This window comes from Gigantopelta aegis, chromosome 7 (assembly GCF_016097555.1).
Source record: "Gigantopelta aegis isolate Gae_Host chromosome 7, Gae_host_genome, whole genome shotgun sequence".
Classification (NCBI taxonomy): Eukaryota; Metazoa; Mollusca; class Gastropoda; order Neomphalida; family Peltospiridae; genus Gigantopelta; species Gigantopelta aegis.
In genome coordinates, this window is record NC_054705.1 from 648435 (window position 1) to 668463 (window position 20029).

Consider the following 20029-nt stretch of genomic DNA (forward strand, 5'->3'; position numbering starts at 1 on the left):
ACTCTGGCAAGGTACGGAATGCAGTATACTACATAGAATGGTACCCTGGCTATAGGTATAAGTGGGTAACTCTGGCAAGGTACGGAATGCAGTATACTACACAGAATGGTACCCTGGGTATCGGTTTAAGTGGGTATTACTCTGGCAAGGTACGGAATGCAGTATACTACACGAAATGGAACCTTAGCTTACGAAGGTGAGCGTCAACACATACAGGCAGTACACCAATAAAACGTACAAAACCTCATCTTTAATCTACTTGTAAGGAAATGGAGGGTTACATACCATTTAACAGATTGTATTAATCGTTTAGTTAGCAAACCGATTTTTTTCTAAAATCGCACTTCCATATTTGGATAACAACTGTATAACAGACAAAAGTGTATTCGTTTATTGGCAATGAATAATGGTATTTACACAAATAATCATATTTCTACCCACGACACCATAAACAGTTCACCGTGCACCTAACATTTTGACACAGAACGTTGTGCTATTGGTACAGTGCAACCTAGAGACCTCAATCTCACTACGTACTTATGACTTGTTTATCTGTTCAATCATAAGACCCTGATCTCACTCCGTACTTACGACTTGTTTATCTGTTCAATCATAAGACCTCAATCTCACTCCGTACTTATGACTTGTTTATCTGTTCAATCATAAGACCTCGATCTCACAACGTACTTATGACTTGTTTATCTGTTCAATCATAAGACTTCGATCTCACTCCGTACTTATGACTTGTTTATCTGTTCAATCATAAGAACTCGATCTCACTCCGTATTTATGACTTGTTTATCTGTTCAATCATAAGACCTCGATCTCACTCCGTACTTATGACTTGTTTATCTGTTCAATCATAAGACCCCGATCTCACTCCGTACTTATACTTGTTTATCTGTTCAATCATAAGATAGCCGTGCACATACAGGGACTTCCAAGAAAGAACTCTCATAGTGTTTGTTTAAATCTGGACTATAAACCAATTAACGTTTTCAGTATCCCAGTTCTGCGTCAGTTCAAATGAGATTTAACTTGACGAACTCGCAACTGTAGGTAACCAGCAATAACTGACTTCGTTTTGCTAGCATCAGCAAATTAACCAATATATATAGACTTTATTCAAATAAAACAGTTTAATGATGTGATAACAGTTTGATATGTATACATATTATTATATGTCTGGCACTGTCTTTCAACAGTCGTCCTTCAGACTCTCTCTCTCTCTTATTTTATCTTCGTCGATCTCTCTTTCCCAACACCTCTCTTTCCTCCCTCCTCCCCCTATCGTGCACCCCTCTCTTGTCAGTATCTCTCTCTCTCTCTCTCTCTCTCTCTCTCTCTCTCTCTCTCTCTCTCTCTCTCTCTCTCTCTCTCTCTCTCTCTCTCTCTCTCTCTCTCGACGATTCCACCCTGACTCAAACATATATAGGCCTACACTGAATATTCACTAAGCATCACTGTTTTCAAATGTAGCTAATATTAAGTACATAAATTCAAGGATGAATTATTTAAACTGATGTTTCAATACAACCAGCTGGGACGGATGTCGTATCTCCAATTGCAATGTGTGACGTATCATCACGTGACTGATATCTGTCCTGGTCGACAGGAATGTCCTCACGACCACGTGCGTTAACAGTAGCAGATCCGGGTTGATCTAAGACTTGTATTTGCCTCGAATCACTGACTGCTCCTTCTCGTGGCGTGACCGATTGCGTGACGTCACACTCATCACTCAACATTGATGTTCGGTTCCGCTCAACAAATGGCGCCACAGGCGCACTGTTTTCCGATGTTGTGTTCAACAGATTGCCATCTCCCAGACTCAGAGCTATGTGCTCATGGCGTATCTCCCTGGAATCACGGACGCTGGATTGTGTCGTGTCAGACCCTGCCATCTTAATGAGTCCAGCAGTAGCTGTCCACTGATATTTGTCCACCAGTTCAAACTCAGCGGCGGGGTAGGGAGGGGGGTCGTCGAGGGGCAGGGCGTACCTCGTGTCACTGACGACGAGGTGGTAGGGCGGTGGCGACACGACGAACGAGTTCGGCTGAATGTGGAACAACTCACTCTCCTGCCGCGAGTACGGGCTCCCCGTGCGGGTTTCTTCTCCAGTGTTGCCGGTCCTGGATGGCGCCTGGTGTCTGCGGGCCCGCCTGTGTTTCTGTTTGAGTTTGATGATACAGAAGACGAGAATGAGGGCGACAGCGATAAACACCAACAGTGACGTCGTGCTGACCATCACAGTCGTCAGATACACAGTCCTCGTGTCGTCCGCTGTAACAGAGAAATAAATAAATGCACAGTCCTCGTGTCGTCCGCTGTAACAGAGAAATAAATAAATGCACCGGCCTCGTGTCGTCCGCTGTAACAGAGAAATAAATAAATGCACAGTCCTCGTGTCGTCCGCTGTAACAGAGAAATAAATAAATGCACAGTCCTCGTGTCGTCCGCTGTAACAGAGAAATAAATAAATGCACAGTCCTCGTGTCGTCCGCTGTAACAGAGAAATAAATAAATGCACAGTCCTCGTGTCGTCCGCTGTAACAGAGAAATAAATAAATGCACAGTCCTCGTGTCGTCCGCTGTAACAGAGAAATAAATACGCAGTCCTCGTGTCGTCCGCTGTAACAGAGAAATAAATAAATGCACAGTCCTCGTGTCGTCCGCTGTAACAGAGAAATAAATACGCAGTCCTCGTGTCGCCCGCTGTAACAGAGAAATAAATAAATACGCAGTCCTCGTGTCACAATAAAAGTAAAAGTAAAGTTTGTTTTATTTAACGACGCCACTAGAGCACATTGATTTTTAATCTTATCATCGGCTATTGGACGTCAAACATATGGTCATTCTGACACTGTTTTTAGAGGAAACCCGCTGTCGCCACATAGGCTACTCTTTTTTTACGACAGGCAGCAAGGGATCTTTTATTTGCGCTTCCCACAGGCAGGATAGCACAAACCATGACCTTTGTTGAACCAGTTATGGATCACTGGTCGGTGCAAGTGGTTTACACCTACCCATTGAGCCTTGCGGAGCACTCACTCAGGGTTTGGAGTCGGTATCTGGATTAAAAATCCCATGCCTCGACTGGGATCCGAACCCAGTACCTACCAGCCTGTAGACCGATGGCCTGCCACGACGCCACCGAGGCCGGTCTCGTGTCACAATACATCATAAACCTGTCAAAAGTTGTACAGTATAAACAAGCAGTGAAGGACTGTACAGCATGAAGTCGGTACACAATACGTCATAAACCTGTCAAAAGTTGTGCAGTATAAATAAGCAGTGAAAGACTGTACAACATGAAGTCGGTACACAATACGTCATAAACCTGTCAAAAGTTGCACAGTATAAACAAGCAGTGAAGGACTGTACAGCATGAAGTCGGTATTGTGAGTAGGACGTCATAAATATGACATTTGTTTTAGTACCCAAGAGTTGTATGTCAACACAATCGTCATCTGATGAAAACACGACAAGCACTGACTAGCGTGCAATATTCAAACTCAAATGGTCATAACATGGCGTTATTCTAGCAGATAGAAATCCACATTGGTCGTCTGCTTTAGAGGTCAAAATCGAGTAAAGAAAACAAATAATAAAAAACAAACAAACAAAAAACTAAACTAAACAAAACTAAACTAAACTAAACAAACATTAAAAAAAAAAAAATTAAAAATGAAAGAAAAATAAAATAGTATGAACGAGATTAATGTAGATTAATAATGACAATTTTGATTGTTTCCCCAGTAATTAATCGGTACCAAAACGTAATCATTCTCATTTTTACATTTATATATACTGGATAACATCCATTTTCTCCATATAACATGTACAGTGGAGTAGACTTTCTTACAGGTAATAACAGTTTCAAAAATTGGTTACATAACCTTTCCATATAGCATAACCTCTCAAAAGCCCATACCTCACTTCCATATAGAAGAATGCGTAACACCATACAGTCAAATAGTTTGAGCTGGCATTGTAGAAATTATTTGGTATCTACCTTGTCTCAGAATAAAATGTATGGCCTTCTTTGCTTGTTCATATTGCATATTTCTTGCCTCAGTAAAATTTATTTCAGTTTTGGAATATAACACCTAATATTTGTAACTTTATCAAGTTTGGATTTCCCTAGAAAAAATTACTTTTTATAGTCTTTCTTATTTCCACTACAAATTAAAACTTTAGTCTTATTACAGTTCACTGTAAGTCTCCATTTGGTACAATATGAATCAAAAGCATTAAATAATTTTTGCATATCTTCGTAATTATCTGCAAGCAGTGCCGTATCGTCGGCATAGAGTAGAACACAAAGTACAAGTGCTGTATGTAGTAAAGACTAAACACCACCCGCCTGGAGCACGTTGATTTATTAATCATCGGCTATTGGATGTCAAACACTTGGTAATTCTCAATCGTAGTCATCAGAGGAAACCTGTTACCTTTTTTTTTCTAATGCAGCAAGGGATCTTTTATATGCACTTTCCCACAAACAGGAATGCACATACCAGTTTTGGTGCACTGGTTGGAGCGAGAGAAAAACAACAATCAGCTGAATGGACCTACCGATGTGGTTCGATCCTGCGACGCAAGCACCTCAAACGAGCGCTCAACCGCCGTCTCACCTTGTGCTCCATAACTGGGATATAAAAATTGGTGGTATGCACTGTCCTGTCTATGTGAACGTGTAAATAAAAGGACCCTTGCTGCTCTGTCGTGAGGAGTAGTCTGTGTGGTGGCAACTGGTCTACGTGTCTGTTTTCTCCTCCAAGTGTAAAAATAGCGTCTGACATTAAACAGCCACGATTTAAAAATAGCACTACGTCTGACACTAAACAGAGCTACGTCTGACACTAAACAGCCACGATTTAAAAATAGCGCTACGTCTGACACTAAACGGCCTGGATTTAAAAATAGCGCTACGTCTGACACTAAAAAGGCACGATTTGAAAATAGCGCTACGTCTGACACTAAACGGCCACGATTTAAAAATAGCGCTACGTCTGACACTAAAAAGGCACGATTTGAAAATAGCGCTACGTCTGACACTGAACAGGAACGGTTTAAAAATAGCGCTACGTCTGACACTAAATAGCCACGGTTTGAAAATAGCGCTACGTCTGACACTGAACAGCCACGGTTTGAAAATAGCGCTACGTCTGACACTGAACAGGCACGGTTTAAAAATAGCGCTACGACTAACACTGAACAGGCACGGTTTAAAAATAGGGCTACGTCTGACACTGAACAGCAACGGTTTGAAAATAGCGCTACGTCTAACACTAAACAGCCACGATTTAAAAATAGCGCTACGTCTGACACTGGACAGCCATGGTTTAAAAATAGCGCTACATCTGACACTGAACAGCCACGGTTTAAAAATAGCGCTACGTCTGACACTGAACAGCCACGGTTTGAAAATAGCGCTACGTCTGACACTGAACAGCCACGGTTTGAAAATAGCGCTACATCTGACACTAAACAGCTACGGTTTAAAAATAGCGCTACATCTGACACTAAACAGCGCTACGTCTGACACTAAACAGCCACGGTTTAAAAATAGCGCTACGTCTGACACTGAACAGCCACGTTTTAAAAATAGCGCTACCTCTGACACTAAACGGCCACGATTTAAAAATAGCGCTACGTCGGACACTAAACAGCCACGGTTTAAAAATAGCGCTACGTCTGACACTAAACAGCGCTAAGTCTGACACTAAACAGCCACGGTTTGAAAATAGCGCTACGTCTGACACTGAACAGCCACGGTTTAAAAATAGAGCTACGTCTGACATTGAACAGCCACGGTTTATAAATAGCGCTACATCTGACACTGAACCGCTACGTCTGACACTGAACAGCTACGGTTTATAAATAGTGCTACATCTGACACTGAACCGCTACGTCTGACACTAAACGGCCACGGTTTAAAAATAGCGCTACATCTGACACTTAACCGCTACGTCTGACACTGAACAGCCACGGTTTAAAAATAGCGCTACGTCTGACACTGAACCGCTACATCTGACAATGAACAGCTAAGGTTTATAAATAGCGCTACATCTGACACTGAACCGCTACGTCTGACACTGAACAGCCACGGTTTGAAAATAGCGCTACATCTGACACTGAACAGCCACAGTTTGAAAATAGCGCTACGTCTGACACTGAACAGCCACAGTTTGAAAATAGCGCTGCGTCTGACACTGAACAGCCACGGTTTAAAAATAGCGCTACGTCTGACACTGAACAGCCACGGTTTAAAAAGCTACGTCTGACACTGAACAGCCACGGTTTGAAAATAGCGCTATGTCTGACACTAAACGGCCACGGTTTAAAAATAGCGCTACGTCTGACACTGAACAGGCATGGTTTAAAAATAGCGCTACATCTGACACTGAACGGCTACGTCTGACACTGAACAGCCACGGTTTGAAAATAGCGCTACGTCTGACACTGAACAGCCACAGTTTGAAAATAGCGCTACGTCTGACACTGAACAGCCACGGTTTAAAAATTGTGCTACGTCTGACACTGAACAGCCACGGTTCAAAAATAGCACTACGTCTGACACTGAACAGCCACGGTTTAAAAATAGAGCTACGTCTGACACTGAACAGCCACGGTTTGAAAATAGCGCTACGTCTGACACTGAATAGCCACGGTTTAAAAATATCGCTACGTCTGACACTGAACCGCTACATCTGACACTGAACAGCTACGGTTTGTAAATAGCGCTACATCTGACACTGAACCGCTACGTCTGACACTGAACAGCCACGGTTTGAAAATAGCGCTACGTCTGACACTGAACAGCCACGGTTTAAAAATAGCGCTACGTCTCACACTTAACAGCCACGGTTTAAAAATAGCGCTACGTCTGACACTAAACAGCCACGGTTTAAAAATAGCGCTACGTCTGACACTAAACGGCCACGGTTTAAAAATAGCGTTAGGTCTGACTCTAAACGGCCACGGTTTAAAAATAGCACTACGTCTGACACTGAACAGCCATGGTTTGAAAATAGCGCTACGTCTGACACTAAACTGCCGCGGTTTAAAAATAGCGCTACGTCTGACACTGAACAGCCAGGTCTGACACTGAACAGCCACGTCTGACACTAAACGACCACGGTTTGAAAATAGCGCTACGTCTGACACTAAACGGCCACGATTTAAAAATAGCGCTACGTCGGACACTAAACAGCCACGGTTTAAAAATAGTGCTACGTCTGACACTAAACAGCGCTAAGTCTGAAACTAAACAGCCACGGTTTGAAAATAGTGCTACGTCTGACACTGAACAGCCACGGTTTAAAAATAGCACTACGTCTGACACTGAACAGGCACAGTTTAAAAATAGCGCTACGTCTGACACTGAACAGCCACGGTTTAAAAATAGCGCTATGTCTGACACTGAACAGGCACAGTTTAAAAATAGCGCTACGTCTGACACTGAACAGCCACGGTTTAAAAATAGCGCTACGTCTGACACTAAACGACCACGATTTAAAAATAGAGCTACGTCTGACACTGAACAGGCATGGTTTAAAAGTAGCGCTATGTCTGACACTAAACGGCCACGATTTACAAATAGCGCTACGTCTGACACTGAACAGGCACGGTTTGAAAATAGGGCTACGTCTGACACTGATCCACTACGTCTGACACTGAACAGCCACGGTTTATAAATAGCGCTACATCTGACACTGAAGTGCTACGTCTGACACTGAACAGCCACGGTTTGAAAATACTGCTACGTCTGACACTGAACAGGCACAGTTTAAAAATAGCGCTACGTCTGACACTGAACCGCTACGTTTGACACTGAACAGTTACGGTTTATAAATAGCGCTACATCTGACACTGAACCGCTACGTCTGACACTGAACAGCCACGGTTTGAAAATAGCGCTACGTCTGACACTGAACAGCCACGGTTTGAAAATACTGCTACGTCTGACACTGAACAGCCACGGTTTAAAAATTGTGCTACGTCTGACACTGAACAGCCACGGTTCAAAAATAGCACTACGTCTGACACTGAACAGCCACGGTTTAAAAATAGAGATACGTCTGACACTGAACAGCCACGGTTTGAAAATAGCGCTACGTCTGACACTGAATAGCCACGGTTTAAAAATATCGCTACGTCTGACACTGAACCGCTACATCTGACACTGAACAGCTACGGTTTGTAAATAGCGCTACATCTGACACTGAACCGCTACGTCTGACACTGAACAGCCACGGTTTGAAAATAGCGCTACGTCTGACACTGAACAGCCACAGTTTAAAAATAGCGCTACGTCTCACACTTAACAGCCACGGTTTAAAAATAGCGCTACGTCTGACACTAAACAGCCACGGTTTAAAAATAGCGCTACGTCTGACACTAAACGGCCACGGTTTAAAAATAGCGTTAGGTCTGACTCTAAACGGCCACGGTTTAAAAATAGCACTACGTCTGACACTGAACAGCCATGGTTTGAAAATAGCGCTACGTCTGACACTAAACTGCCGCGGTTTAAAAATAGCGCTACGTCTGACACTGAACAGCCAGGTCTGACACTGAACAGCCACGTCTGACACTAAACGACCACGGTTTGAAAATAGCGCTACGTCTGACACTAAACGGCCACGATTTAAAAATAGCGCTACGTCGGACACTAAACAGCCTCGGTTTAAAAATAGTGCTACGTCTGACACTAAACAGCGCTAAGTCTGAAACTAAACAGCCACGGTTTGAAAATAGTGCTACGTCTGACACTGAACAGCCACGGTTTAAAAATAGCACTACGTCTGACACTGAACAGGCACAGTTTAAAAATAGCGCTACGTCTGACACTGAACAGCCACGGTTTAAAAATAGCGCTATGTCTGACACTGAACAGGCACAGTTTAAAAATAGCGCTACGTCTGACACTGAACAGCCACGGTTTAAAAATAGCGCTACGTCTGACACTAAACGACCACGATTTAAAAATAGAGCTACGTCTGACACTGAACAGGCATGGTTTAAAAGTAGCGCTATGTCTGACACTAAACGGCCACGATTTACAAATAGCGCTACGTCTGACACTGAACAGGCACGGTTTGAAAATAGGGCTACGTCTGACACTGATCCACTACGTCTGACACTGAACAGCCACGGTTTATAAATAGCGCTACATCTGACACTGAAGTGCTACGTCTGACACTGAACAGCCACGGTTTGAAAATACTGCTACGTCTGACACTGAACAGGCACAGTTTAAAAATAGCGCTACGTCTGACACTGAACCGCTACGTTTGACACTGAACAGTTACGGTTTATAAATAGCGCTACATCTGACACTGAACCGCTACGTCTGACACTGAACAGCCACGGTTTGAAAATAGCGCTACGTCTGACACTGAACAGCCACGGTTTGAAAATACTGCTACGTCTGACACTGAACAGCCACGGTTTAAAAATAGCGCTACGTCTGACACTCAACAGCCACGGTTTAAAAATAGTGCTACGTCTGACACTGAACAGCCACGGTTTAAAAATAGAGCTACGTCTGACACTCAACAGCCACGGTTTGAAAATAGCGCTATGTCTGACACTAAATGGTCACGGTTTAAAAATCGCGCTACGTCTGACACTGAACAGCCACGGTTTATAAATAGCGCTACATCTGACACTGAACCACTACGTCTGACACTGAACAGCCACGGTTTGAAAATAGCGCTACGTCTGACACTGAACCGCTACGTCTGACACTGAACAGACACGGTTTAAAAATAGCACTACGTCTGACACTAAACAGCCACGGTTTAAAAATAGCGCTACGTCTGACACTTAACGGCCACGGTTTAAAAATAGCGCTACGTCTGACACTAAACGGCCACGGTTTAAAAATAGCGCTATGTCTGACTCTTAACGGCCACGGTTTAAAAATAGCGCTACGTCTGACACTGAACAGCCCTACGTCTGACACTAAACGGCCGCGGTTTAAAAATAGCGCTACGTCTGACACTGAACAGCCAGGTCTGACACTGAACAGCCACGTCTGACACTAAACTGCCACGGTTTGAAAATAGCGCTACATCTGACACTGAACAGCCACGGTTTATAAATAGCGCTACATCTGACACTGAACCGCTACGTCTGACACTGAACAGCCACGGTTTGAAAATAGCGCTACGTCTGACACTGAACCGCTACGTCTGACACTGAACAGACACGGTTTAAAAATAGCACTACGTCTGACACTGAACAGCCACGGTTTAAAAATAGCGCTACGTCTGACACTTAACGGCCACGGTTTAAAAATAGCGCTACGTCTGACACTAAACGACCACGGTTTAAAAATAGTGCTATGTCTGACTCTTAACGGCCACGGTTTAAAAATAGCGCTACGTCTGACACTGAACAGCCCTACGTCTGACACTAAACGGCCGCGGTTTAAAAATAGCGCTACGTCTGACTCTGAACAGCCAGGTCTGACACTGAACAGCCACGGTTTGAAAATAGCTCTACGTCTGACACTGAACAGCCACGGTTTGAAAATAGCGCTACGTCTGACACTGAACAGCCACGCTTTAAAAATAGCGCTACGTCTGACACTGAACAGGCACGGTTTAAAAATAGCGCTACGTCTGACACTGAACAGCCACGGTTTGAAAATAGCGCTACATCTGACAATGAACAGCCACGGTTTGAAAATAGCGCTACGTCTGACACTGAACAGCCACGCTTTAAAAATAGCGCTACGTCTGACACTGAACAGGCACGGTTTAAAAATAGCGCTACGTCTGACACTGAACAGCCACGGTTTGAAAATAGAGCTACGACTGACACTAAACGGCCGCGGTTTAAAAATAGCGCTACGTCTGACACTGAACAGCCACGTCTGACACTGAACAGCCACGGTTTAAAACGCGACGAGGTGTCAGTGGTCAAGCATTAGTTTCCTTGCGTTTACTGATTTCCATATACTTATCTGGAACACTGGAATGACCCTGTTTTGACATTTCCCATAAATGACGGAAGTAAAGATGTACAGGTTTCATTGTTTGAGAAACTACAAGGGCGAATACATTATTTTATTAGAAAGGGGGTGCAACTTTTAAAAGATGTTTTTTATTATGGTGCGCATCTCTAGTACCCTCTCCCTCGATGCGCGCATGCATTAGTACCTTGTTTTGTGTCTGTGGCCCGGTACTGGAATCTGAAGCCAGCGTCACTATGGGAACCGTCGCTCTTGAAGTGGAGGTACAGGTGGAGTCCGCTGCTGAACAGGATAGGTTTCGACAGGCCACAGAACCGCCCTAGCAGTCGAGCTTTCTTTGAATCTCCTGAAACGAAGTGCAAATAAAAACATAGAAAAACCTACATAAAGCGACATAGTACGAGCACAATACTGTTGAGACTGATCTAGGCGCATAGGGAGCAAGGTATCCCAGTTTTGTCAAGGGGAGGGGGCAGTGTCTCATAGCTTATGTCTAGTTACACAATAATTCGTAGAGGACGTGTATTTGTGTGTGTGCTTGCATGCATGTGTGTGCGTGTCCGTGAGTGTGTGTGCGTGCGTGCGCACGTGTGTATATATATATATATATATATGTGTGTGTGTGTGTGCGTGTGCGCAAACGTGTGTGTGTATGCATGCGTGCGTGTCTGTGTATGTATGTGTGTGTGTGTGTCTGTCTGTATGTGTATGTGTGTCTTTGTGCGTGCGTGTGTGTGTGTGTCTCTGTAATTGTATTTGTGTATGTGTCTGTCTGTGTGTATTTACATGTGTGTGTGTGTGTCTCTCTCTCTCTCTCTCTCTCTCTCTCTCTCTCTCTCTCTCTCTCTCTTTCTCTCTCTCCCTATGTGTGTGTGTGTTTGTGCTTTTGTGCGTGTGTATGCGTGTGTGAGTATCGCTGTTTGTGTATATCCATGTGTATATATATATATGTGTCTGTGTGTGTGTGTGTGTGCCTGTGTGTGTATGTGTGTGTGTGTGTGTCTGTGTGTATGTGTGTGTGTCTCTGTGTGTGTGTGTGCGTGTGTGTGTGTATGTGTGTGTGTGTCTGTGTGTGTCTGTGTGTGTGCGTGTATGTCTGTGTGTATGTGTGTGTGTGTCTCTATGTGTGTGTGTGTGTGTCTGTGTGTATGTGTGTGTGTCTCTGTGTGTGTGTGTGTGTGCGTGTGTGTGTGTGTGTGCGTGTGTGTGTATGTGTATGTGTGTGTGTGTATGTGTGTGTGTGTGTGTGTGTGTGTGCGTGTATGTATGTGTGTGTATGTGTGTGTGTCTCTATGTGTGTGTGTGTCTGTGTGTATGTGTGTGTGTCTCTGTGTGTGTGTGTGTGTGTGTGTGCGTGTGTGTGTATGTGTGTGTGTCTGTGTGTGTGTGTATGTGTGTGTGTCTGTGTGTGTGTGTGTGTGTGTGTCTGTGTGTGTCTCTGTGTGTGTGTCTCTGTGTGTGTGTTTGTGCGTGCGTGTGTGTGTGCGTGTGTGCGTGTGTGTGTGTATGTGTGTGTGTCTGTGTGTGTGTGTGTGTGTGTGTTTGTGCGTGCGTGTGTGTGTGTGTGTGTGTGTGTGCGTGTCTGTGTCTGTATGTGTGTGTCTGTGTGTGTGTGTGTGTGTGTGTGTGTGTACCTCTACTCTATCTAGAACCTATTACACTCTTGTTAACACGACTGGCGGAGTCTAGCTCAGTCAGTAGAGTGCCCGCCTGTGGTGTTTAGATCGGAGGGTCGAATTCTCTCGGTGGACTCAATCCCATAGTGTGTTCCCAATACCCAGTGCCCCATTATATCAAACACCATGACATATGTAGTCCTGTCTGTAGGAAAGTGCATATAAAAGTTCTCTACATCCAATTATTGACGATTAAAAAATCAATATGCTCTAGTTGTGTTGATCAATCAAACAAACATTAACTTGTTTTGAATCTCTGGCTAACACAAACGTTATGTCACTCAGGATATATTTTGTATCACCAATGTTAAATATACAGAGTAAACAGCGTAAACAGAGTAAACAGCGCATTTTGCTACTAAGACATATACTTTCAGTCATGTGCAACTATAATGCCCTGAAAATACCTAGTTCACTGGCCCCGTCAATACAGAACTGACACGACCACACCCCTAGTTCACTGGCCCTGTCAATATAGAACTGACACGACCACACCCCTAGTTCACTGGCCCTGTCAACATAGAACTGACACCACTACACCCCTAGTTCACTGGCCCTGTCAACATAGAACTGACACGACCACACCCCTAGTTCTCTGGCCCTGTCAATATAGAACTGACACGACCACACCCCTAGTTCACTGGACCTGTGAACATAGAACTGACACGACCACACCCCTAGTTCACTGGCCATGTCAACATAGAACTGACACGACCACACCCCTAGTTCACTGGCCCTGTCAATATAGAACTGACACGACCACACCCCTAGATCTCTGGCCCTGTCGATATAGAAATGACACGACCACACCCCTAGGTCAACACAACCACACCCCTAGTTTTCTGACCCTGTCAATATGGAACTGACACGACCACACCCCTAGACCACTGGCCCTGTCGATATAGAAGTGACACGACCACACCCCTAGTTCAACACGACCACACCCCTAGTTTTCTGACCCTGTCTATGTAGAAGTGACACGACCACACCCAAAGTATCGTTATACCCAGTGCACCATGGCTGGTATATTACTGATGGGAAAATGTAGCGGGTTTTCTCTCTAAGACGCACGAGACATGACTGCCACTCACCGTCGCGCACTTCGAGGTAGTCGTAGCTGCAGCCATCCGTCCGCTCCAACTTAAACGTCAGCGCCACCAGCTCGACGAAGTAGCTCACGTTCACGTTGATTCGCCAGCCACACTCGAAATTACTGAACAAAGATAAAAGCGGCCAAATATCTATTACCAAAATTTAATGATTGATCTATTTAAGCATAGATAACCTGTCTTTGTATGAGTTTTATATGAATATTAAAAGTTGGATAATATATATACTACTCAAAAGAATTTAAGGGTCAAAAATTTATAACCAAATAAGTTTCAGAGTGTATTAGATTGATGATGTAAACTACACCAAAAATTTAATTTATTGTTCCATATTTACAAAAAACCCACAAATAAACGTCACTGTATACAAGAAAGTCACATGACATGCTGTCAAAGTTGAAGGTTGTCAAACATGGATTTTACACATTAGAACATTCGTTTAATAGTGTGTGAATCCACCCCTGGCGCGAATACACTCGACACATCGTTGCCTCATGCTGTTCATCAGACGTCTGAAGAACTCTTGGGGAATGGCCTGCCACTCTGCCATAAGAAGTTGACCCAGATCATGAAGGTTGGCCGGAGGGGCATGGTTATCCCGAACTCTCCTGCCTAATTCGTCCCAGGCGTTCTCTATTGGGGCCAAGTCAGGCGAATATGCTGGCCAATCCATCCTGGCGATACCTTGGTGTCTGAGAAAGTCCGTTACCACCCTGGGTCTGGCATTGTCATCCTGCAGAACTGCCCCGCCGCCAATCTGCTGAAGGCCTGGGAGAACCAACGGCCGGATAATCTCATTCAGATAGCGGATTCCATTCATATTGCCATCCACCACATAGAGGAGGGGTCCTGTGGTGGATAGAGATGCCGCCCCACACCATGACGCTGCCACCACCGAACCGGTGACGTTGTCTAACGTTAACGTCAGCGAAGCGCTCCCCAGGACGTCTGTAGACACGAACCCGACCGTCGTTGAACTGGAGACTAAACCTGGACTCATCAGTGAACATCACTCGACCCCACTGAACACGTTGCCACCGCAGATGAAGTGTGCACCAGTGACGTCTGGCCGTTCTGTGACGTGGTAGGAGTGGTGGTCGAACAGCCTGGCGACGGCAGCGTAGATTATTGGCTCTCAGACGATTGCGTATGGTTTGATCAGACACTCGAGTTCCAGTCGCAGTCCGCAGATTGTCACGTAATCGGCGTGCAGTGGTTGTGCGTTGACGTAGAGCCACATTGGTGATGTAGCGGTCCTCTCTATTTGTAGTGCTTCGGGGTCTTCCCGAACGTGGACGATTTCGAACAGAATTCGTTGCTTGGTACCGTTGCCACAGTCGGCCAACGACAATCTGACTGACACCAAGTCTCAGAGCAACATTTCTTTGCGTATCGCCATCCTGAATCCAAGCAATAGCCCTTCCTCGATCTTCGATAGTCAGTTGACGTCGTACAATTGTCGAATTTGGAGTGTGCACCGTACACGAACGCAAGCTCCAATTATACGGAAATTCAGCATTGGGAACATGGAATACACATGCAATGCGTGCAAATGAAGCCCTTTGTGAAAAAGCAAGTTATGGGCACTTAGCAGACCTTTCGCTTTCGCCCTAATTTACGTGCAAATGTAAGCATGTTTTCGCCATTAGAACTAGTCGACAGTGTCAATGACAGTGGATTTTAATTCATTTATGGGTTGCTTAGACCCACTTTCGTCAAAATGGAACAATACCATGCGTGACATTATGGTCTAGCTAATATAATTGACTTTCGAAAAATAATGTCGAAAATATCGTCTGACCCTTAAATTCTTTTGAGTAGTATATAGAATATTCGTCACGAGTTTATTTTAATATGTAAAGTGTCAACCGAGTCTATGTTAATTGGTATTTGTCAAGACACTCCATTTTTACATATTAAAAAAAAGAAAAACACGAGTAGCGTATTGTATGTATCATATAACACTTCTAGCACAAATGTTCCTTCGATATTTAGTAAATCACAGTACTAAAGGCGGCTCGATAGGTAATATGACATCATCACGATTAGCACAAATTATTTTGACGTCACGCATTTTATCTAAATCTTAAAAAAACGTAATGCTCAGGTATACGGCTCTTGTTGGCTTGAAACAAGTGACCCATTGAAAGCAACACATTATTACCTAGAAACCCTGCAATTTTGCATATACCTTAAAATTTACATACCATTATTACACGGGTAAATACATAGAGTATAATACATGAGTGGCCGTTAGATACCATTTATCTCACAACGAGTTGTTTTAAAATGTATTCAACGTGCGAAAGCGAGTTTAATACGTTTTTAAACAACGAGTTGTGAGATAAATGATATCTAACGGACACGAATGTATTATTCTATTTCTTACATATCTTCAAAAAAACAAAAAAGGTTTTAAGCAAATTTTAAGATCTGTTTCGACTAAAAGTTATTTACAGCCATTGCACTTGTAGCTGACTTACGCGTCACAGACACATGTTAACTATACACCTCAGAGTAATCGATTTCCACCGTGCTGGGTTTTTTGGTTTCTTTGTGTTTTGTTTTTATTTTTTATTGAACCTGTTCATCACCTAGATTCAGCCAGTCTTGAAATTGTTAGCACACGTACGTGTGTAAACAACTGTGTTATCAAAAATAACGGATTGTGTTCTCGCTAAATTATCACATGGGTTTATGACATGAATATTGTAATGTATATGGCATTAATGCCAATTGTAATATAGAAACTATTATCGTGTAGTTACTATTACCGGAAGTGTTAATATAACAATACCGAGAAGTGTATCCTAGGGTTATGTCATAGTCAAGCAGACGACAAGTCTATGTTCTCAGTGAATAAAAGCACCTATAATGTTTTGATATGAGTTTGTTGAACCAGAATATTACAGATATCATGGGTAATTTATAGGACAAATTGTGCTATGTCTGTACGTGTTTTAAATGAATATTAAAATGTCCTACGTTTGGTAATATATTGTTATATTATACGTGTGTTCCATGAATATTAAAATGTCCTACGTTGGGTAATATAGTGTGTGATGTGTGCACGTGTGTTCCATGAATATTAAAATGTCCTACGTTGGGTAATATAGTGTGTGATGTGTGCACGTGTGTTACATGAATATTAAAATGTCCTACGTTGGGTAATATAGTGTGTGATGTGTGCACGTGTGTTCCATGAATATTAAAATGCCCTACGTTGGGTAATATAGTGTGTGATGTGTGCACGTGTGTTACATGAATATTAAAACGTCCTTCGTTGGGTAATATAGTGTGTGATGTGTGCACGTGTGTTCCATGAATATTAAAATGTCTTATGTTGGGTAATATAGTGTGTGATGTGTGCACGTGTGTTACATGAATATTAAAATGTCTTATGTTGGGTAATATACTGTGTGATGTGTGCACGTGTGTTACATGAATATTAAAATGTCTTATGTTGGGTAATATACTGTGTGATGTGTGCACGTGTGTTACATGAATATTAAAATGTATTATATACATAGCAATGAAATGTATAGATCTACCATAGAAACCATAAAAGTCATATCCGGTGAAAAGTCATATTTTCACTGTATTTTAGCTATTTAAAGTGAAAATATAGAAATAGTATTTACTTTTTTTGTAAAACTACGTGATTAAATGATCTCCCTTTGTCTCGTTTCTTCGTATTTAAATTTGATGATTACCAATGAATCTGATCGTATTTGAAAAACAAAATGTAATTTAAACAACTGTAACTATAAAAAAAAGTAATATGAAGTGCAATTACGATAAAATATCTAAAACGAATTGAATACGAAGCTAAATAATGATGACACAATGTAGTGTCATCGAGAGTAACGGCGTTCAATTCGTTTTGTTTTTGTGTGAGTTTTTGGAGGATCGCTTTGTCAGGTATGTTTGCACCGCAGTATTATTACATAAATGTTAATAAAGATAAATTTTATTCGTTTCTTTTTAAAAGTCTATGGTCAAGTAAATTTTCTGGAAAAGTTCCATAGGAAGAAATATATCATGTCGTTATGTGTTTTGGATAGGATAAGCGAAATATATTACCAAAAAGCGAATGATATTGTTAAAAATTTGGAAATATGTATGTAATAAATATAGCATTTCGTGGTGGGGGTTTTCCGAATACGATTTTTATGTTAACGAGTGATGTGTGAAAATCAAATTTTCAAACATCACTCGTTGATATAAAAATCGTATTCGAAAAAAAACCATGAAATATTTTGTAATATTTGTACGTGTGTTACATGAATATTAAAATGGCTGACGTTGGGCAATATATTGTGTGATGTATGCACGTGTTTACATGCATATTAAAATGGCTCACGTTGATTATTATATTGTGTGATGTATTCTCGTGTTTACATGCATACTAAAACGTCTGTATGTCTGACACATGATTATCAGAACGTCTTACTTTGGGTAGTATTGTGGGTAGTTGGGAGACTCGAGGTAGCGAAACTGCGAGTCAGCATATAGATCTTCCGTGTAGCCAGGAGTACAGGCTGGAAAAAACAAAAACATTGCATGTTAAACTTACTGCTTAAACCTAACTGTGGCATGCAGGTTTATGACATTGTCGAAAGAAAGCAAAGCGGCTTACATAGAAAGAGTGACTCTCCCCCCCCCCCCTCCCTCTCACCCGTGACGCGCCTGTTACCAGTTTTACAAGTTTACTTACATCAAAAGACTGACCCCCCCCCCCCCCGTGACGCCCCTGTTACCAGTTTTACAAGTTTACCTTCATCGTGATACTGCCCACCGTGACGCCCCTGTTACCAATATTTTACAAGTTTACTTTCATCGTGATACTGACCCCCACCCCTCATGCCCCTGTTACGTTTTACAAGTTTGCTTTCATAGTGATACTGACCACCCTCCACCACGTGACGCGCCTGTTACCAATTTTACAAGGTTACTAATACATCGTGAGACTGACCGCCCCCCCCCCCCCATCTCACCGTGACGCCCCTGTTACCAGTTTTACAAGTTTACTTACACCGCGACTCTGAGTATTTGAGTCTAAAGCCGTTGTCGTTGATGTTGAGGTTGGTGATAAACTCGACAAACATCGTCTGCCCTTTACTTTCGTATGTTGGAGTCTGACCCCCGCAGAAACTTCCCAGTCTCTTTGTTGAGTTGTCCGGACCTAGGAAACGGAAATTACAATGTCAGGTGTACGGATTAAAATTGAAAAATAATTTTTACAAAAAAAGAAAAACAAAAGACAGACATGCCAACCATGTCACAGGCTTTTTAGCACCAATTGCCGCTAAACTGAGCAATGGGCGGACATGGTTCCAACAAAACGAGTGTCCCATTATTCCTGTGTTTTATGTTTTATTGTATTGGAATCAGACCTGATTGGACTCTAGGTTGTGTAATTTTGTGAATGACAGAAAGGTAAACATTGTTTTATTCAAATTGTGTTGCTAAAGAGGCTAATGTTTTATACTCGGCAACAGGCTAACGTTGTATCATCGGCCATATGATATTAAGTGTCATCGGCAATATGCTAATCTTATATCCTCGGCAACAGGCTAAGTTGTATCCTCGGCAACAAGCTAACGTTGTATCCTCGGCAATAGGCTAATCTGTATCCTCGGCAGTAGGTTAATCTTATATCTTCAGCTAATCCTGTATCCTTGATAACAGGCTAGTGTTGTATCCTTGGTGACATTCCTACGTAGAATTCAAAATATATCAGGACATGGGTGAGGATGGGAAAAGTCAAATTCGTTCTGAGGTGTTATCCGAAATGAAAATTAAAATAAGAGAAGTACTAAATAAAATGTTTCAGTAAGTTCTGTCCTGCACTCAATGTATAAATCACCATTCGAAAACGACATCATGTGAGGGTCCATCTTTAATGCGAGGGAGGGGGGAGAGCGTGTCACTACAGGCGCGTTCGATGTCTCTGTTCTAGATGCGATAGGTGTAGGTCCCATAAACCTGATAATGATAATGTCTGTGTTCTAGATGCGATAGGTGCAGGTCCCATAAACCTGATAATGATAATGTCTGTGTTCTAGATGCGATAGGTGCAGGTCCCATAAACCTGATAATGATAATGTCTGTGTTCTAGATGCGATAGGTGCAGGTCCCATAAACCTGATAATGATAATGTCTGTGTTCTAGATGCGATAGGTGCAGGTCCCATAAACCTGATAATGATAATGTCTGTGTTCTAGATGCGATAGGTGTAGGTCCCATAAAC

The 20029-nt window shown here is 42.7% G+C and overlaps 1 protein-coding gene across 1 annotated transcript in view; it reads right to left on the reverse strand.

Annotated features, from left to right (window-relative positions):
- Positions 1 to 377: 377 nt before the first annotated feature.
- LOC121377303 (bone morphogenetic protein 1-like) overlaps positions 378 to 20029 on the reverse strand; it is a 42448-nt gene continuing 22796 nt past the window's right edge. The window contains exons 10-14 of the mRNA XM_041505239.1: positions 18812 to 18961; positions 18230 to 18317; positions 13759 to 13880; positions 11179 to 11337; positions 378 to 2284 (exon numbers count right to left, since the gene is read on the reverse strand). Coding sequence (XP_041361173.1) covers positions 1515 to 2284; positions 11179 to 11337; positions 13759 to 13880; positions 18230 to 18317; positions 18812 to 18961 — 1289 coding nt within the window. The 3' untranslated portion in view covers positions 378 to 1514. The remainder of the gene's footprint in view (positions 2285 to 11178; positions 11338 to 13758; positions 13881 to 18229; positions 18318 to 18811; positions 18962 to 20029) is intronic.